Source organism: Denticeps clupeoides, chromosome 1, assembly GCF_900700375.1.
Source record: "Denticeps clupeoides chromosome 1, fDenClu1.1, whole genome shotgun sequence".
In the NCBI taxonomy this organism is placed as follows: domain Eukaryota; kingdom Metazoa; phylum Chordata; class Actinopteri; order Clupeiformes; family Denticipitidae; genus Denticeps; species Denticeps clupeoides.
The window spans coordinates 28,380,418-28,397,201 of record NC_041707.1 but is presented as its reverse complement, the minus strand read 5'-3'; the positions used below and the strand labels follow the sequence as shown (position 1 = coordinate 28,397,201).

The 16,784-nt window shown below is 39.4% G+C and overlaps 1 protein-coding gene and 1 long non-coding RNA gene across 2 annotated transcripts in view; one reads left to right on the top strand and one right to left on the bottom strand.

The window, feature by feature from the left end:
- The first annotated feature begins 11,886 nt into the window (after positions 1 to 11,886).
- On the top strand, positions 11,887 to 12,589 carry LOC114790553 (uncharacterized). The gene is made up of 4 exons (XR_003749827.1): positions 11,887 to 12,061; positions 12,137 to 12,199; positions 12,282 to 12,351; positions 12,437 to 12,589. It is a non-coding gene; the product is annotated as an uncharacterized LOC114790553 (long non-coding RNA).
- A 69-nt stretch (positions 12,590 to 12,658) lies between these two features.
- LOC114801337 (putative nuclease HARBI1) overlaps positions 12,659 to 16,784 on the bottom strand; it is a 44,024-nt gene continuing 39,898 nt past the window's right edge. Inside the window, 4 exon segments of the mRNA XM_028999489.1 lie at positions 12,659 to 13,032; positions 13,107 to 13,211; positions 13,289 to 13,420; positions 13,493 to 13,822. Coding sequence (XP_028855322.1) covers positions 12,659 to 13,032; positions 13,107 to 13,211; positions 13,289 to 13,420; positions 13,493 to 13,822 — 941 coding nt within the window.

Here is a 16,784-nt window from a genome sequence, read left to right as displayed (position 1 = left end):
CACTGGCATGTGTATGAGCTTTGTGGATTAGGTGCAGGTGGCAGTGATCAAGTACAGGTGACTGTTCAGCAGGTGGGTAAGTGGGAACAAGGCAGTAAGGCCAGAAGTGTGACAGAAGCAAACACTGAAACTGATTGTTTTCATGATGAGAAAAAGCACTTTTTATAGAAGCATCTTTCTCATGCCATATTTTTCGGTGCATATTTCATGTTTTATTTTTAATAAGAAACAATTGTTGATTCATTTGTAACCATTTCCACTCAGACAAATAGGCAAAGACAAACGCTGTATACCTATTTTGTGGTGTAAAATTATTAATTTTCATTTGTCATTTGCAAATAACTAAATGTATTTATTTATAATTAAGAAAAGTCCTTCAAGTGATTGTTAATTTGACAGGTTTTCAAAAGCTGACTCTCTCACATCCTGGCATAGTAGGAAACTGGAATGCACCACATTGCGTTTGTACCTTAAAACACCTTCTAGCCACTAAGTAATGTCTTAGAGTTTAGTAAATCATGTGCTGCCCAAAAATCTGAAAACAAATAGCTAGCCTTTTCCCATGCTATAAAGCTCAACTTTATTCTCAGAGTTTCAGTGACACCAGGTGTCTATTTTTTAACTGGTGCTGCTTTGTGGAGATAAAGCTTTGAGACAAAGGCAAAACAGAAACATTAAAGGCCCTCAGTGTACCACTGTGTATCCCTGACACACTTTCAGCAGAATTACAAGGTGGTATTTATTTGTGAATGCCAGTCTCTTGGGCATTGGTCATTGAATATACATTGTATCCATTTTTATCCACTCCATGGGAAACCACAAAAATTTGCACAAAAATAGATACATAAATAATACCTAATGATAATAAAATATAAACAATTGTTTTTGATACAATACATAGTAAATGAAATTGTCGTATCTAGAATTATATAGATTGTACCTTCACTTCCAAACAAATAGTACTAAAAGATTTTTCTAAAATGTTTCCTGTGAACTAGAGAAGGCCTTTTGCTCTGCTGTGAGGACGATCTTAGCACTGCAAACCAATGATTTTCAAGTATGGTAAGAAGTGGGCTGTCACAGCAGGTAGCAGTCAGCTTGCGTTTCTGTAACATTAAAATATTCAGAAATAGGACACACAGTATCACGCCAACACACAAGAATTTAGGGCAGGAAGCCTCCTGATCAGATTATGGCATGTGAGAGCAGCATGACTGGGCTAGTGAGACAGACCTGTTAGGAAGGACATAACTGACAGTAACATAAAAACACTGGTCAATCAAAAATGTGTGAGTAGCACAGAGAACAACTGAAAAAAGACAGAGGAATAGAACCAAAGGAATAGTTGACTGTCAGGAACTTTATCAAGCACTGTTTTAAACTTGGCAGACATCTGATAAAGGACTAACTGATTAATGTCCCTGACAGACCAATGCAGTGAAGTTACTAAAAGGAAATTAAAGCTGCGCACCCATCCCACATTCATCCTGTGAGATATTAATGTGGGTCACACTCAAACATGTCAAGTATCCCGTTTAGGCCGGGAAAGTCCCGTAATTTACCATTACCATTCTTTTCACGTAAATCTCCCGTATTTTAATCTGTGTGATTAAAATATAAAAATTATATATATATATATATATTTTTTAATATAATTTTAATATGAGCTGTCACTAGCCTCGCCATAACTGCCACCTGCCGTAGCCTGCTACAGGTACTGTAGGTGGCAATTGTCGCGAGATTAGCGTGTGAGGTCAGATGACAAGGTGATGAGTGACGACGCGGGAAAAAGAAAAAAGACAGATGATGGACAGAGAAGGATGGCACTCCTGCCAAAAAAACAAAACCCTCATGTAAATACCGCGATCAATGGAACACCAAATTTATTTTCCTGAAGAAGAGCAGGGTGGGGGACAGTCACGCGTTCTGTAAGAATTATTACTGCAATTTTAGCATTGCACACGGGGAAAGGAATGATGTCTGCCAGCACGAGAAATCCACCAAGCACAAGGCGATGTCAGCATTCATGACGAGAAATGCCACTGAGACAGACCAGGTCACAAGGTCACAGGTAAAAATGGCAATGCTGTGTGCCAAAAACAACATTCCTTTCTCCTTCCATGATGACTTCAACAAGTTTGTAGCTGACATCTTCTCGGATTCTGCTATTGCACGAAAATACTCAACGGGAAAAATGAAGGCTACAATGGTCAGTTAGCTATATAACGTTAGCTACCTATCTTACTGCTGGGCTATTGTACGTTTGCTAAAATGGTGATTCTTGCAGATGAGACCCACCACAGATGTCATCAGTCAACTTAATGCCGTGATTGGAGTAGTGCATTGCTGCAGAGAAGAGAGTCAGCAGGGTGAACAGCATTGGATTGAGCACACAGCTCTGAGGAGAGCCAGTTCTCAGTGTGGTGGTGCTGGAGAGGTCCCGATCCAGACAGACTCAGTCAGGAAGTTCAAGATCCATTTACAGAGGGAGGGCTTCAGGCCCAGCTGGCTTTGTTTCTTTACCAGGTGATGAGGAATGATGGTGTTGTATGCTGTACTGAAGTCTGTGAACAGCATTCACATTGTTCAGGTGGGTGAGGGTCAGATGGAGGGTGGTGCCAAAGGCATCGTCTGTGGAAAGGTTTTCAAATTGCATTAGGTGTACGGTGGTGGGCTGTCCCAGACATTTGGTATGGCGAGTCAGGTGATCAGAAACGATGACTAGACTTGACGAAGAAGAAGGACTCATTTGCACGACGTCACAAAACAGTGGTTTAATCTTGTGATGAACAGGACAGGGGAGACATCCGGTAACATAACAAAGACCCAACAGAGAACAGACACGGACAGGGCAGGTTTATACATCAGACACAGGTGAAGACAATTAGGAAACATTACACAGGACTAACATGAAGCTCTAACGAGTAATCCCTTCCAGACCGGATTGTAGCGTCCCGTCTAATAAAAACAGCTTTACTGATGGTCTTATAAACAAGTAATTAAAACAAGCTAAGTATAGCCATAGCTTTGCCTCTCTTAAACATAAATAAAGGGTTGAAATAAATGTACAGAAAATGCCAACAAACCTTGTGTCCACTATTGACAGGAGCTAAACAAAGAAAACTATGAAAAATACACTTTCTGTAACGCTATTTCACTTTCCCTATTTTCTCTGTGTTTTTCGTCATTTTATGTCCTTTCTCGATTAACCTTCGCTTTCCGCGCTAATGCAGTCAGCTTACGATTTTCCGTCCTTTCAAAATAAAAGTATCCGTCTCACAGGAACTTACATAAAAAAGGCACATAATTAAAATTATGATTGCAAAAATTTAAACATGATACACAATAACCAGAAAATGTTTCAAAGTCATTTACACGGATCATGACGGGCAGAGGGTCTTCATATGTTTCATGACCAGCCTCTTGAAGCACTTCATTATAAGTTGCAACAATGGCAGTGCTCATTGAGTTGTGTCAGCCAATCAGTAATGAGTGCTTCTAAAAATCAATGTACTGCTATGGTGAGGAACATTGCCAGCTTACAAAATTTAACAGTTCAGAATATATTTATTCAAAATTTACAATAGTAATTATAAAAGGAATGTAAATTTTTCAAATATTAAAAAAAAATGTTATGACCCAGATATTTCCAAGGTCTCCAGTTCCATTTCCCAGACTTGGGCTCCTGATTGTGTGCAGCTGTGATTATTAGTATAAAAGTATCCTTGTCGTGTCCCGTACTTGTTTGATCATGTGTCTTTTATTCATGTATTGTGATGTGTGGGAGCTCATTTTAGTTAGAGTCTGAGCGTTTTGCATCAGTCCTTCCATGCCACATTCCTGACAACAGTGGCAAGCTGTATCAGGGTTTTTGACTGCAACCAATCTGACTCCAATGGATCTGTCTTCAACCCTCCTGGTTCTACTTCTAAGTATCTTTCCTCATAGAGGCTACCCAATCTCACATGTTCCCTCATTCTCAAACATGTCTCATTATCTTTATGGTGATACATCTCTGATAATAGGGGAGCATTTACCCTTCAGGAGTAAAAAAAAACAATGCTCAAACAGCTTTGTGTGGATATGAGTGGAGCTGGTGACAGGGGAAGATCCATATTTATGATGCTAGCCTTGTGCTGAGCTCGATTTAGTCATTCCTCTGCCGGGAGCAGCAGGTAAATTCTCCTCAGCATGGTGGAACAGTGGAAAGATGCACACTTTGACTATGCAGTCTTTTCAGAGGGAGATAATTTCCTGTCTTTTTCTGCACAGACTCAAGCCAGTTGAAAATATGGAAAAGACGTAAAAAGAAATAAAGAATAAAAAATTATACATTTTGAACAAAATGTTAAAAAGTAATGATGGACATTGAGTTTTGTGCACACAAAATTATTATTTTTTTAATTTTCAAATCTCTACACATAGCCTTCATCTTGCTCGACACTGGCATGCAGTGTGTTCCTGATGTATGAAGCAATTGCATTCAGTGCCTCATTGAGGATTCTCCTAGTGGTGCTTAGAAAAAAAAGCAGAGATAGGTCTGTCTTAGAAATCTCTGGCAGCCAATACAAATTCCTGTTTGTGGCTGAAACGGAGGATGACTCTGCATACTGAGCAGAGCATGTTATTCAAGGACAGGATGATGGATAGTTCATGTAAGTGTAACATAATTTGCTTACTTTTGTATATGTGACATACCTGACTGACACTAATTCAAACATATTCAGTTGTTCCTGAGGTTAAGGCATAACTTGTTTCTGGATAACTTGCGGGGCAGTGGTGGCCAAGTTGGGGCAGTGGTGGCCAAGCGGTTAAGGAAGCGGCCCCGTAATCAGAAGGTTGCCGGTTCGAATCCCGATCTGCCAAGGTGCTACTGATGTGCCACTGAGCAAAGCACCGTCCCCACACACTGCTCCCCGGGCGCTTGTCATGGCTGCCCACAGCTCACTCAGGGTGATGGGTTAAATGCAGAGGACAAATTTCACTGTGTGCACTGTGTGCTGTGCTGCTGTGTATCACATGTGACAATCACTTCACTTTACTAGAATAGAAAGGTTAGAGTACAGAAGACAAAAACCTCATTCTTAGCACAACCGTGTGCACTGTAAAAAAAATTGTGTAAGAATTTTTTTTTAGCACATTACATTTGTCAAAACCATTGACTTCAAAGATCAGATGAAGATTGGATAATATTTTGTCTGTGGTTTATGGCTTAAGTAGAAGAGTTTATTTGTGCTTTAAGATTGCATTTTCCCTGGAATGCTAAAAACTGGACTGGACTTGCCGCAGGTCATCTTGATGTGTGCAGCCTGGTTCTTGACCCAAGGCAAAGTAAAGTGATCCGACTTGAATATTCTTTATACAGATTTAGTGTTTAAGTAATTTAAGCCTGTGATTGGGAAGTGGTTGTGAATACCTCAGTCCTGCTCTCTCTACATCAGCAAACAAAATAATTAAAAATGAAACTCATTTATTTTGGCTTTAAAATAATATTTTTAATTTAACATTGAAAGGCATAGTTTGGCATTGCCAGGTCATGAAAGAGTGAACAGTTTTTGTAGCACATTTCCTTGATCAGAAAATGGCATCAAAATCAACTGTTGATTGTCAAATAAAATGGTTTTGCAAAATGTCCATGTAAATCCCAAAAGCAAAAGTGCATTTGAAACCTTCAGTATATCCCTTCCTTGTCTGTGTTTGTTGTTTGTGTTTTGTGGAAATGTTCTCACAAGGAAACAAAAACAAAAGAAAAACCCTGGATTACACAAGGCCAAACCTTGGCCACAGTTCTTGCCAGAGGCTAGCATTACGCTTACAATAGTACTTTACCCTCTGCAAGGGCAAGGTTATTACATGTGAGAAACAAATCCAGAGGAGAGAGCATTGAGGGACACTGCACAGAAATGGACAGAGTTCATAGGTCACATTGAAGTTAAGGAGCACTGCTTTTAAGGTTGCAGAACCTTTGAGCAAGTCATATTGTAGAAAGACTGCTCTAGATCCTTTAATGTTCCTAATATGCATATTGATCTGCTTAGTGCAACACAAGGAATTACTCCACTTTAGGAGAGAATAAAACATCTATTCAGCAACAAACACGTATGCTCCCTGTAGACAGGAGATGATGTTATTTCCCCAACACTCTCGCAGGTGCCACATAAACACTGATAGACATGATCTTCATATACAGAAACAAGACTGACATTATATTTACAATGGTAATAGTCAATTCGTCTTGTTAACTGATTAGACATTGAGGGAATACTACATGCTGTTATTGTTTTGATCAGGGTCAGGCTCAGATTTCACTAGATCAAATGCTGACAAGCACAAAGAAAATAAAATGTTATTCACTGTCCTGTTCTAACCCTACTTTATACATTATACTAGTTTATTATAAAAAATATTCTATTATTGCAGCAGTGAAAAATATAATTGGATAATTAGTCAGTATAAAAATTCATTGCTTATGTTGTGTATTCATTCTAGTACAATTTTGTCTGTTTGCACCATGCTCAATAACAGGCAAAAACAATAATCTAGCACAGTGATAACTCTGAGTCAGCATTAAATAAAGAAAGTTCCAGGTCCAATTCAGCCAGCTTCTCAGCATCAGACACATGAGCGCCCAGATTCAGGACAAATTTCACTTTGGCAATTCCCCAACAGGCTGACAGAGTGTATGTATTGTCATGAGACACAAACAGCTTTCCCAAGATCACTATTCTAAAGGATTTGGGACAAGATCAAAACCTAGACAAAAAAAAACTAAGCACAGAAATTTATGCTATTGTATATACAATCATGAAAGTGAAAGTGAAGTGATTGTCATTGTGATTAACAGCACATGGTGCACACAACGAAGTGTGTCCTCTGCATTTAACCCATCACCCATGGTGAGCAGTGGGCAGCCATGACAGGCGCCCAGGGAGATGTATGTGGGGACAGTGCTTTGCTCAGTGGCACCTCAGCTGCAATCTTCTGATTACGGTGCCGCTTCCTTTACCGCTAGGCTACCACTTCCCAAAAAAATGTGTCCTCTGCTTTTAACCCATCACCCTTAGTGAGCAGTGGGCAGCCATGACTGCTAGGCCAACAACCTTAACTGCTAGGCCACCACTGCCCCATGCAGTGGGGTTAAATCCATATCATAAATCAATCATCTTGGTTAAGTCCATATATTACCATGTCTGATACTTTTCAAAAGTATGTCAAGGACATTAGTGAGTGTTGGACAGATGTTTTTTGGAATTTAAGGATGCTAAATCTACAGGGTTATAAGTTTTCTTGTAATAAGGCTTCTAATCACAACATTCAAGATTATTAATTTTGATAAGTGGACAAACCTGGCAAAAGAGGAGCCCTCCTGTTCTCAGCAAAGGACAATGCACTGTACACAGAAAACCACAGAATCATGACAATAAAGCTGCTGACCGCTCACTGACCTGTAATTTTGTTGGCTGGGAGTAATCCTGGAGCATGTTCCTTAATTCCTCTTTTTAGTTTTAGACCCTGTACATTTTGTGTTGAGGTTCTAGAGGTCAATGGCTTCAAAATAGTTCTGTGTGATTCATGACTCACATCACCTGGATCCATTAAATAGGGTGGTATTAGCCTAGTGGGTAACACTCTCGCCTATGAACCTAGGATCAAACCCCACTTACTACCATTTTGTCCCTGAGCAAGACACTTAACCCTAAGTTGCTCCAGGGGGACTGTCCCTGAAACTACTGATTGTAAGTTGCTCTGGATAAGGGCGTCTGATAAATGCTGTAAAAGTAAATGTAAATATCTGAGCTCTCCATTGAACTAAATGCTTTGAATCCTAAATACTTCACTTTCCTTCGCAGACGCTTTTATCTAAAGCGACTTACAAGAGGAAGACACCAGCAATTCAGTTTTGCCAATCACAAGTGTGAAATTTTGGCGGGAGAAGTTTCCTTTGTCTTGGTTTTACGACTGATAAGCTCATTGCAGTTACAGTTTTTACCTTATACAAATTATATGATGCATTTTGTGATCACATAGTATGCATCACTGTTTCAGTAATAAGGAGAAGTTCCTTCTGACACCAAGAAAGGGACCTTTAGAAGGTAGGAAAGTAGAGATACACTTATACACTTAATTATAGGTAATTAGAGTTTACCTAATGCAAAATAGAAAGTTGTAACTAGTATAATTCATACAAGGGAACGTACACACAACGCATGCATATACGGGATCCACTTATAATCGCATATTCCTAGCACAAGATACAGACAATGTGTTTAAGTGTGTGCGTGATTGTGTATTGCAAAGGTGGGGCCAGGCAGGAGGTCTTTTTGGAATGCTTTGAAGTTTGGAGCCCCAATGAGCGGTTTGCAGACCCAGTCTGTTTAGCATCATGTTTGTGACAGTGGGGGAAGACGGGGCAATCCAGCTTCAATATAAGTGTAGGCTGAGGGTCCAGGTTTGTAATTTATATGTAAATGTTAAAAGTTTATATGTAAGGTTAAAATGGTCTTTGAAGATCGGGCATCTGTGATCCTACGCAGACGCTACACAAATAAACAAGTATTGTCTCCACCGTGAGTCATGGCAAACAATAGAAGGAAAAAAAATCCAATGCAAGACATCCCAAAAAAGATTTATGTAGCAAAGACGAAATAATTCATTTAAATCAGGAAAATAGGGGGAAAAAAAAGGGAAAAAATTCTTAGTCTCAGCCACCTCAGAGCCACCAAACAATACACTTACCGGGATACCCCAGCATTGTTAACCTTGATTGAAACATTTGGAGAATTCTCAGGGTATAAAATTAATAACTCTAAATCTGTGTTGCTGTTCCTCAATAAAGGTGAAAGGCTTCTCCCCCCAGTTCAGACACCCTTTATAATCTCTCAAAACGCTTTTATTTATTTTGGGATTAAAATCACACCAACTGTTAATGAAATTGTATCAACTAATTATAATCCCATATCAGATTCTATAACTGGTCTGCTGAACAGGTGGACAAAACTTCCCATCTCTTTGATCGGCTGTATTAATATTTAAAAAATGTCAATTTTGCCCAAATTGTTATACCTCTTCCAATCTATTCCACTTCTTCCACATTCTTTTTTTTTTGTTCTAATGAAAAAAACTTTTACAAACTTTATTTGGAATAACAAGCGCCCTCGCCTAAGACTTTCTCTGCTTTACTTGCCTTACAATAGAGGGGGAATAAATATGCCTAATCTAAAATGGTACTACTGGGCGGCTCAAATTAGAGCAGCAATGTTTTATTTTGAGAAGGATCATCCTCCATCCTGGGTATCCATAGAGGCTCACTCTATTTCAATACCTTTGAATTTATATCTATATTCAGCAGATATTAAAAAACTGATTAAGTGTACAAAGAATCCATACACAAGAAATACTATAATAGTTTGGTATGAGGCTCTTACTCATCTAGGTGAATTATCACAACTTTCTCACTTTTCACCAGTTTTTGGCAATTTGCAATTACGCAGTTTCATTCATTCTAGACAAGGTCAAAGCCTAGTTGAACCTCCTCTACATTAGAAAACATTACACTTAAATGTTTGAAGGGTAAAGGGCAAATATCTTTATTATATAAGCAGTTTATGGCCAAATCTAAAGAATCATTTAATGATAGACCTGCAGGTCAATATAACTGAGGAAGAGTGGCAAATAGCATGTTTAAAAGCTCAAACTCAGACAAGGAACACCTATTTGAGACTGCTTCAGGTACAAATGGCTGAGTAGACAATATATCACTCCAGTTAAATAACACTACTTTAATCCGACTATTTCTGATGAATGTTACAAATGTAAGCAAGAGAAGGGAACTTTATTCCATTGTATGTGGGAATGTACTAAAGTTAACTGTTTTTGGGTTAAAATATTGAACATTTATAAGTAAAATCATTGGTAAAATCATTCCTTTTGATCCCAAGCTGTGTATATTACATATTTGTCCTTTGAATTTTAAAATCACCAAACATGAAAGATTGCTGCTGATTATTTGTTTGTTGGAAGCTAAACGTGTAATTGCTTGCTATTGGAAAAATGAAGAAAGTCCTAACGTGTCTCAGTGGATAAAAGGGATGACTTCATGTCTTGCTTATTTTTTGAAGAACAGACTCCATGTGTTTTGGTCCATTTGGAAGTTGTTTTGTGATTTTCTGCAGAGCCTGGACTCTGATTCCTTTGTGGAACTTTCTGGCATTGAAAAAATACAGACAAGTATCTTATAGATATTTATTTATTTGGAGTATTTATTATTATAATAATAATTATTATTATTATCTTTTTTTTTTTTGTTCATCTAAGTACTATTATTATTATCATTTGCTTCTTTGTTAATTTTTTTTGTTAGGTAGATGTAAAAGAAAATTTAAATGCTGTACCAATTAATGTTTGAAAATAAAAAAAAATTGTTATAAAAAAAAACAAAGGATAGCTAAAGGATAGCTAGCAGACGTGCAAGTTATTATTTCCCCAAGTATTTCACCTTTTAAAAGGTAAACGTCAGAAAGGGCTTCCGTTTCAGAAAGCAGGTTTAACAAACTCTAAGTCAAAACCTCAACTCTCAGTTGGCCAACTCAACCGAGTTAGTTCAATCATCTCTGAGTCAAAGTTAACCTGAGTTACACTCGTGCATGAGGATATAAAAAGCCCTCATCAATGGAACACAGATAACGATTCACCATGACAACTAGTGGACAAAAAGTTAGAGCCTCCTACTTCTCCCCATTAGAATTGGACACTTTAATGACTGCATATGTAGAAAATTTGCATCTTTTAAGAAGAAATAGCAATACTGCAGCAGCAGCAAAAGAGAGAGCTTGTGTGGCAGAAAATTGCAGACCAAGTCAATGCATGAGTATTAATTAGAGGGAAAAAAAAAAAAGTTTGGTCTTGAATGTTCCACTCATTCAACATTCATATTCCATATGTTTTTTGAGCGCACAGGTGCAACCCAACAGGCGCAAAAAGGACATGGCAGCAATTAAAGATGAAATATAAAAATATAGTTCAAACAGGTGAGGAATGACTTACATTTTATTTTTTACACTTTATTTACAAGCAGTTGTGATGTTGTTTAGCCTGCTGTCATTAAACTGCATTCAGTGGTTGTATTCTACATGTGATAGTGTCAGGATTGACTGCAGCTGTGCTCAACACCGGTGGCCAATCCTGCCGGATGTTTCTGCCCCTTCCAGGTCTCCGGCAGTTTCGTGAACTTGACATTGTAACCGTGTAGGTGTTAGTATTTTCAGTTCTGGCAATCACCACACGCCTGCGGGTTTGTTTGTGTTGTTCCCCTTTATTTCCCATTTTTGGCCACCGCGCCATTCTTTCTTTGTGTTTATTGTTTATTATAAAATAAAACCCCCTTCCCAGCATGTCAGACCTCTGCGCTTCCTTCCCCTGTAAGTCCGTAGTCCTGACAGATAGCTATGTTTAAGGGAAATCCCCTAAACAAAGAAAAAGCAAAATTCCATCACTGCCAGTACTTAATATTGTCTATATGAAAGTCACACGTAACTGACTGTTAGATATCCAGAAAACTCACATTTTGAGAGATGCATATGTTCAAATCTGACCCCCCATTATAGCCAACAGAAATAAGGCTGAGGCCCGTAAAACAGGTGGTGGACCACCACCACCCCCGCTCACAGAGGCTGAAGAGCTGGCCCTCAGTCAAAACAGTGGGCGACCTATTGCTGAGGGCATCCCTGGAGGGAGCTCAGCAGATCCAGCCACACCTCAGGACATAAGGGCCTACATAAGAGGTAAGTAATTCAAATGAATGGCATATGTTAGATGTAAAGGCTGTCCACTCAATTATAGGCTACAGTTCTCTGTAATTGGCTGCTGTTGCTCTCAGATATCAATCTATTCTAAGGTGACTCAGAAAAAATGTGATGAGACATGCACTGTATTTAAACAAAAGAAAAACATTAGATGGGGCACTGTTCTGGGAAATCATTAGCTGACTAATCTTCTTCTACCAGTTAGTGATGGTGTAATCTGTCTTGTGGAGCCCTCTACTATAACAGACCTCCACGCTGGTGTAAGTAGCTACACTTAATATTCCAATGTGTTAATAATGGGTGGAATATAAGGGAGAAATTCTGTTTCACTACAGGGGGATGATGAAGACACCTTATCAGCCGCCACAGAAAGGGAAGATGCAGAGAGGCCTGTTGAGGTCTACACTTTTGTAAAATAACTTTGGTTTCAGTTAATACGTTGTTCTGCAATCCAACTTACAGCTTCTTTCTCTACAACAGAGCTGGTAATGATACGGGGTCCATTAATGAGGAAGAGGGTCCATCAACCTCCACAGCACAGCTTACCTCAGTAAGAATATTGTTCAGCATCCACTACTTACTATGACACTACGTAGACATGGCACTAAAATTCAACTTCATTTGTGTTCCTATAGCTCCCTGTGAAACAACTATATAAGGTGTACCTACAAAACCAAATTGAGAAGTCTAATTTGGAAAGAGAAATACAACTGCTGGATCATCAGTTAAAGGTGGGTGATGTTTAATTTTATAAACAACAAAGGATTAACTATACAACATTTGTACTTGCAGGAAATAAAGAAGACATCATTAAAAAGAGGCATTTTGTCTTTCTCTGACTCTGGGGAGGTGACGTTTCAGTCAGAAATTATTGTGGCAGACCTGTCTCTAACAGCTCTCCCATCTTGTACATCAGCAGGGTGGTTGGGATTAATGTCTGCATCATCAGGGAAAGGGGTAGGAAATTCTTCCCCTCTGATTGTGGCGATGTTGTGTAGAACTACACATGCCACAATGATGTCACAAGCCCTTTCTGGGGTGACCCTGAGCATGCGAAGGCACTGGAATCGGGCCTTGAGTATCCCGATGGTCATCTCCACCCGAGCTAGTGTCTTGCAGTGAGCTACGTTGTAGCATTGCTGTGGGCCGGGCTCGGGGTCAGGGTAAGGGGTCAGCAGATGCCACTGGCAGGGTTACCCTCTGTCTCCCAGTAGGTAACCATCAAACTCTCCTATGATGATACAAGATACAATTTACAGATGCAGAATATTGATCAGGATAAAGCTGTACTGTATATAAACTCACCACGGGCAACTCTTTCACTCAGGGTGGACTCACCAAAAATTTGAGAGTCATGTACAGACCCAGGCCACTTTGCTTCCACATTGCTAATCATGTATTCAGCATCACTTATGATCTTCAAGGGGAAGACAAATAATTAGCTGCAGCAGCTGTATTGTAAAGTATATTTAATTTGGAAAGTTAAAAGGTATTATTTATGCTTAGCTCTACATTAATGCTGTGGACAGATCTCTTATTAACATAATCTCCTTCATTTATTGAAGGAGCTATAATGGGAATGTAAGTTCCATCAATGCAGCCAATCACACCTGGAAACCCTAAAATGTCACATTGAGTGCTTCCAGTCTCCAAGCATTAGAACCCAAATTAATTATTGCTTACACTGATACCTGCAATTCTGTGGAACGCTTCCTTGAGATGTCTGGTTGTTCTGTGACCTGGGAACGATGCAAAGGTGCACAGAGGTCTTTTCAGTGCAAGGGTCACTTTTCTGACAGCCCAACAGACGGTTGCCTTGGACACATGCTCCGCATCACCGATATTGTACAAAAAACTGGCATTCGCAATAAAATGAAGTGCTATACACAGAATTTGCTCGGTGCGGAGAGCATTTCCATGATGGGTCATATTAGAGATGTGTGGACTGAGAATATTGCTTAAATAAATTATTGATGGTCGCGAAAAATGGAAACGCTCATAGAGATACTCCCCCAGGCATCCTTGGTTGTGTTTATTTGGGCATTAAATGAGCATGACTGTCTATCACACAGGGACTTCAGCACATTGTGATTGGACTCACGTCCATCCTGTGTAATGTTTACTAATCGTGTTCACCTGTGTCTGATCATATAAAGCTGCCCTGTTCACCATCAGGTCATTGTTACATGTTACCGGATGTCTCCCCTGTCCTGTTCATCAAGGATTAAACCCCTTTTTTGTGACGTCATGCGAATGAGTCTTTCTTCCTTGTCATCGCTTATCATTTCAGATCACCTGCCTCCCCAATCAAATGACTCTTTGAAGGAGTAGTGTGCAATCTACATAGGAATACACTAATGCATTTTTTTTTGGTTGTTCATAAATTACTTTTTGTTGCTCACATTGCTTTAGTTGCAGTCACAACACAATTATGCAGTTTGACATGCTGTTGCTCATTGTTTATGACATTTCTGGTCTGCAGCAGAGAACCATTACTCTGTGTTTAAAACCTCTGGCATCCTGCCCACATTAATTCTGCTTGGAGGTGAGCACTGTAGGTGAACCTTGACGTCTGAGGCAAGGCTGAAAGTGGTGAATAATCTGACATTGATTCATTCAGCCTAGGGTTGTGGCTACCCTTCCTGATCTTCCTTTTAGTTTTTAGCTTGTTATCTGTAATTGAAAGCAATTGGAGCAGTCAGTTACTAACAATCATGATGGTCCACCATGATCCTATATCAAATGACTGCCTACTCAATGGATTGTTTTTTTCAGCTTTGAAAGGATTACACTGTGCTACAACACCAGCAATGATTTGCTGACTGATATATCCACAGCTGGTGATTGAAATGTGCTGACTCATCTTTTACTGTGATTTTAAGTAAGAAAAAAGGATGCTGATGCAGGGGAGTGTTTCTTGTAGGACATACAAAGGAATGACTTCTTCCCAGAGAGTCCTGACTCTGCGCTTCCCTTCCCCGTGAAATGTGTATATAAGTTTTTACAGATTTTTTTCTTTTTGTGTGTACCATTAAGAAAAGCAATCAGCAGGCATAAAAGTAATTATTATTTACATACATATAATGCACAAGGTATTATTCCACTTTTTAATGGGGGGGGCTTAGTACAAATTCCAGTCATTTTGCTCGCTGAGGCATTCATTAAAAAGTGATTGAAAGGCTACCTTCAGAAACCAAATTAGCTAGCCATGCTAGAGTCTCTCTGGTAGTACAACTGACCTGCAGCGTGCCAGGATGCTGGCTGGCTTGATGAATAGGCATTTGTGTAAAGCTGGCACAGTCTCTGCAATGCCTACCTACCACAGACACAGCACTGGCAGCTTTTCCGAAGGCGAGCTGAGAAAAGAGTTAGGACAGCACTGCAGTTGTCAGCTGAACATCCAACTTTCAGCAGAAAGAATGAAAGACGAGAAGTGGGTGAGGAAAAAGTACTTCATGAAGATCAAGCAGATGTGCAAAACTGGGTTTATCTGCATCAACTAAATACACTGCCAACTACAATTAGCACTTGATGTGTTTTTGGCAGAAAACTCAGCATGACTGGCTTTAACTGGGTGGTTGCAAAGAAAGGTCCTGTGGATCTGAGGATAAGCTCTCCTCCTCACCAGCCACCTTTTTGCAAAATCGATATGTGTCACTGGGTTGCCCATATGTTTATGATAAAGTTGTGGAAGTCTTATTTTTATATAATATTCTACATTCCCTTATTAACACTTGAGATACAAATAGGGAATCAGTGGACTTTATATTTTGACTGCCAACAGCCTGAAATGTTCCATCATCATTAGGGGACACAAACACCATCAAAAAAGATGCCTAACTCCTAAATCAAACAAATTAAATTATCCCACACAGGATAACAAAATACATCACATGCAATGGCCAAATGCTGAAACCCAACACATTGTTAATGAGCAGCTCTCACATTCCTCTGAAATGTAAGAAAACTGTAGAATAAATTGTGTCTTTTTTCTACATCAATCACTACCTTGAGCACAAGTTCCATTTATCACATGCAACCAGCAAATACAGTGAAGTAAAGAGGAACCCACTTGGTCTTCATCGATGGTAACTTGAAAGCACGTTGTAAGTCGCTCTGGATAAGGGCGTCTGCCAAATGCCGTAAATGTAATGTAATGTAAATGGTAGGGTGGTAGTAGCCTAGTGGGTAACACACTCGCCTATGAACCAGAAGACCCGGGTTCGAATCCCACTTACTAGCTAGCCATTTACTACCATTGTGTTCCTGAGCAAGACACTTAACCCTGAGTTGCTCCAGGGGGACTGTCCCTGTAACTACTGATTGTAAGTCGCTCTGGATAAGGGCGTCTGATAAATGCTGTAAATGTAAATGTAATAGTAATGGCAGGAAACCTTGGTATGCTTAACATGAGAGCAAAGCCAAAAGGCTCATTGGTATGGCAATGAGTGCATACTGAACCATAGAGAATGCACTCAGTCACGCTATCCGATTCAATCATCAGTGAGCAGGGCAAAGGAAATTAAAATAGGAAGGACCTGATAATCTGCTGTGCACTAAAATGTACTAAATGTAGGTAGAAAGGAAGGTCTGTATGGGGGTTGGCAAGGCATTGACTTGGTGATTGCCTTGCTGACTATGACACAATTAGTCTCCAGATGACAGGATGGCACTAAATAATTAATTCTGCCATCACTGTGTTGCTACTTCTAATTAAGTCATTTGTCAATATATTTAGTTCGGTCTCCCTAAAGCTGTGCAAAAAGAGCAGCACATGCATCATTCCACATGGCAGAATACAGATCCCTTGGATCTGCACAAATGAATTAACAATATTTGGTGACCATTTTTAAAATGGATTCCTTAATTGATTAATGGAATTATTAATTGATTTATTATATTTCAAAAACATTGACAGTTGATAATATTATTTATTTCATGGCTCGCATGGCTGCCCTGGACCCTCGGACCTGCACTGAAAAA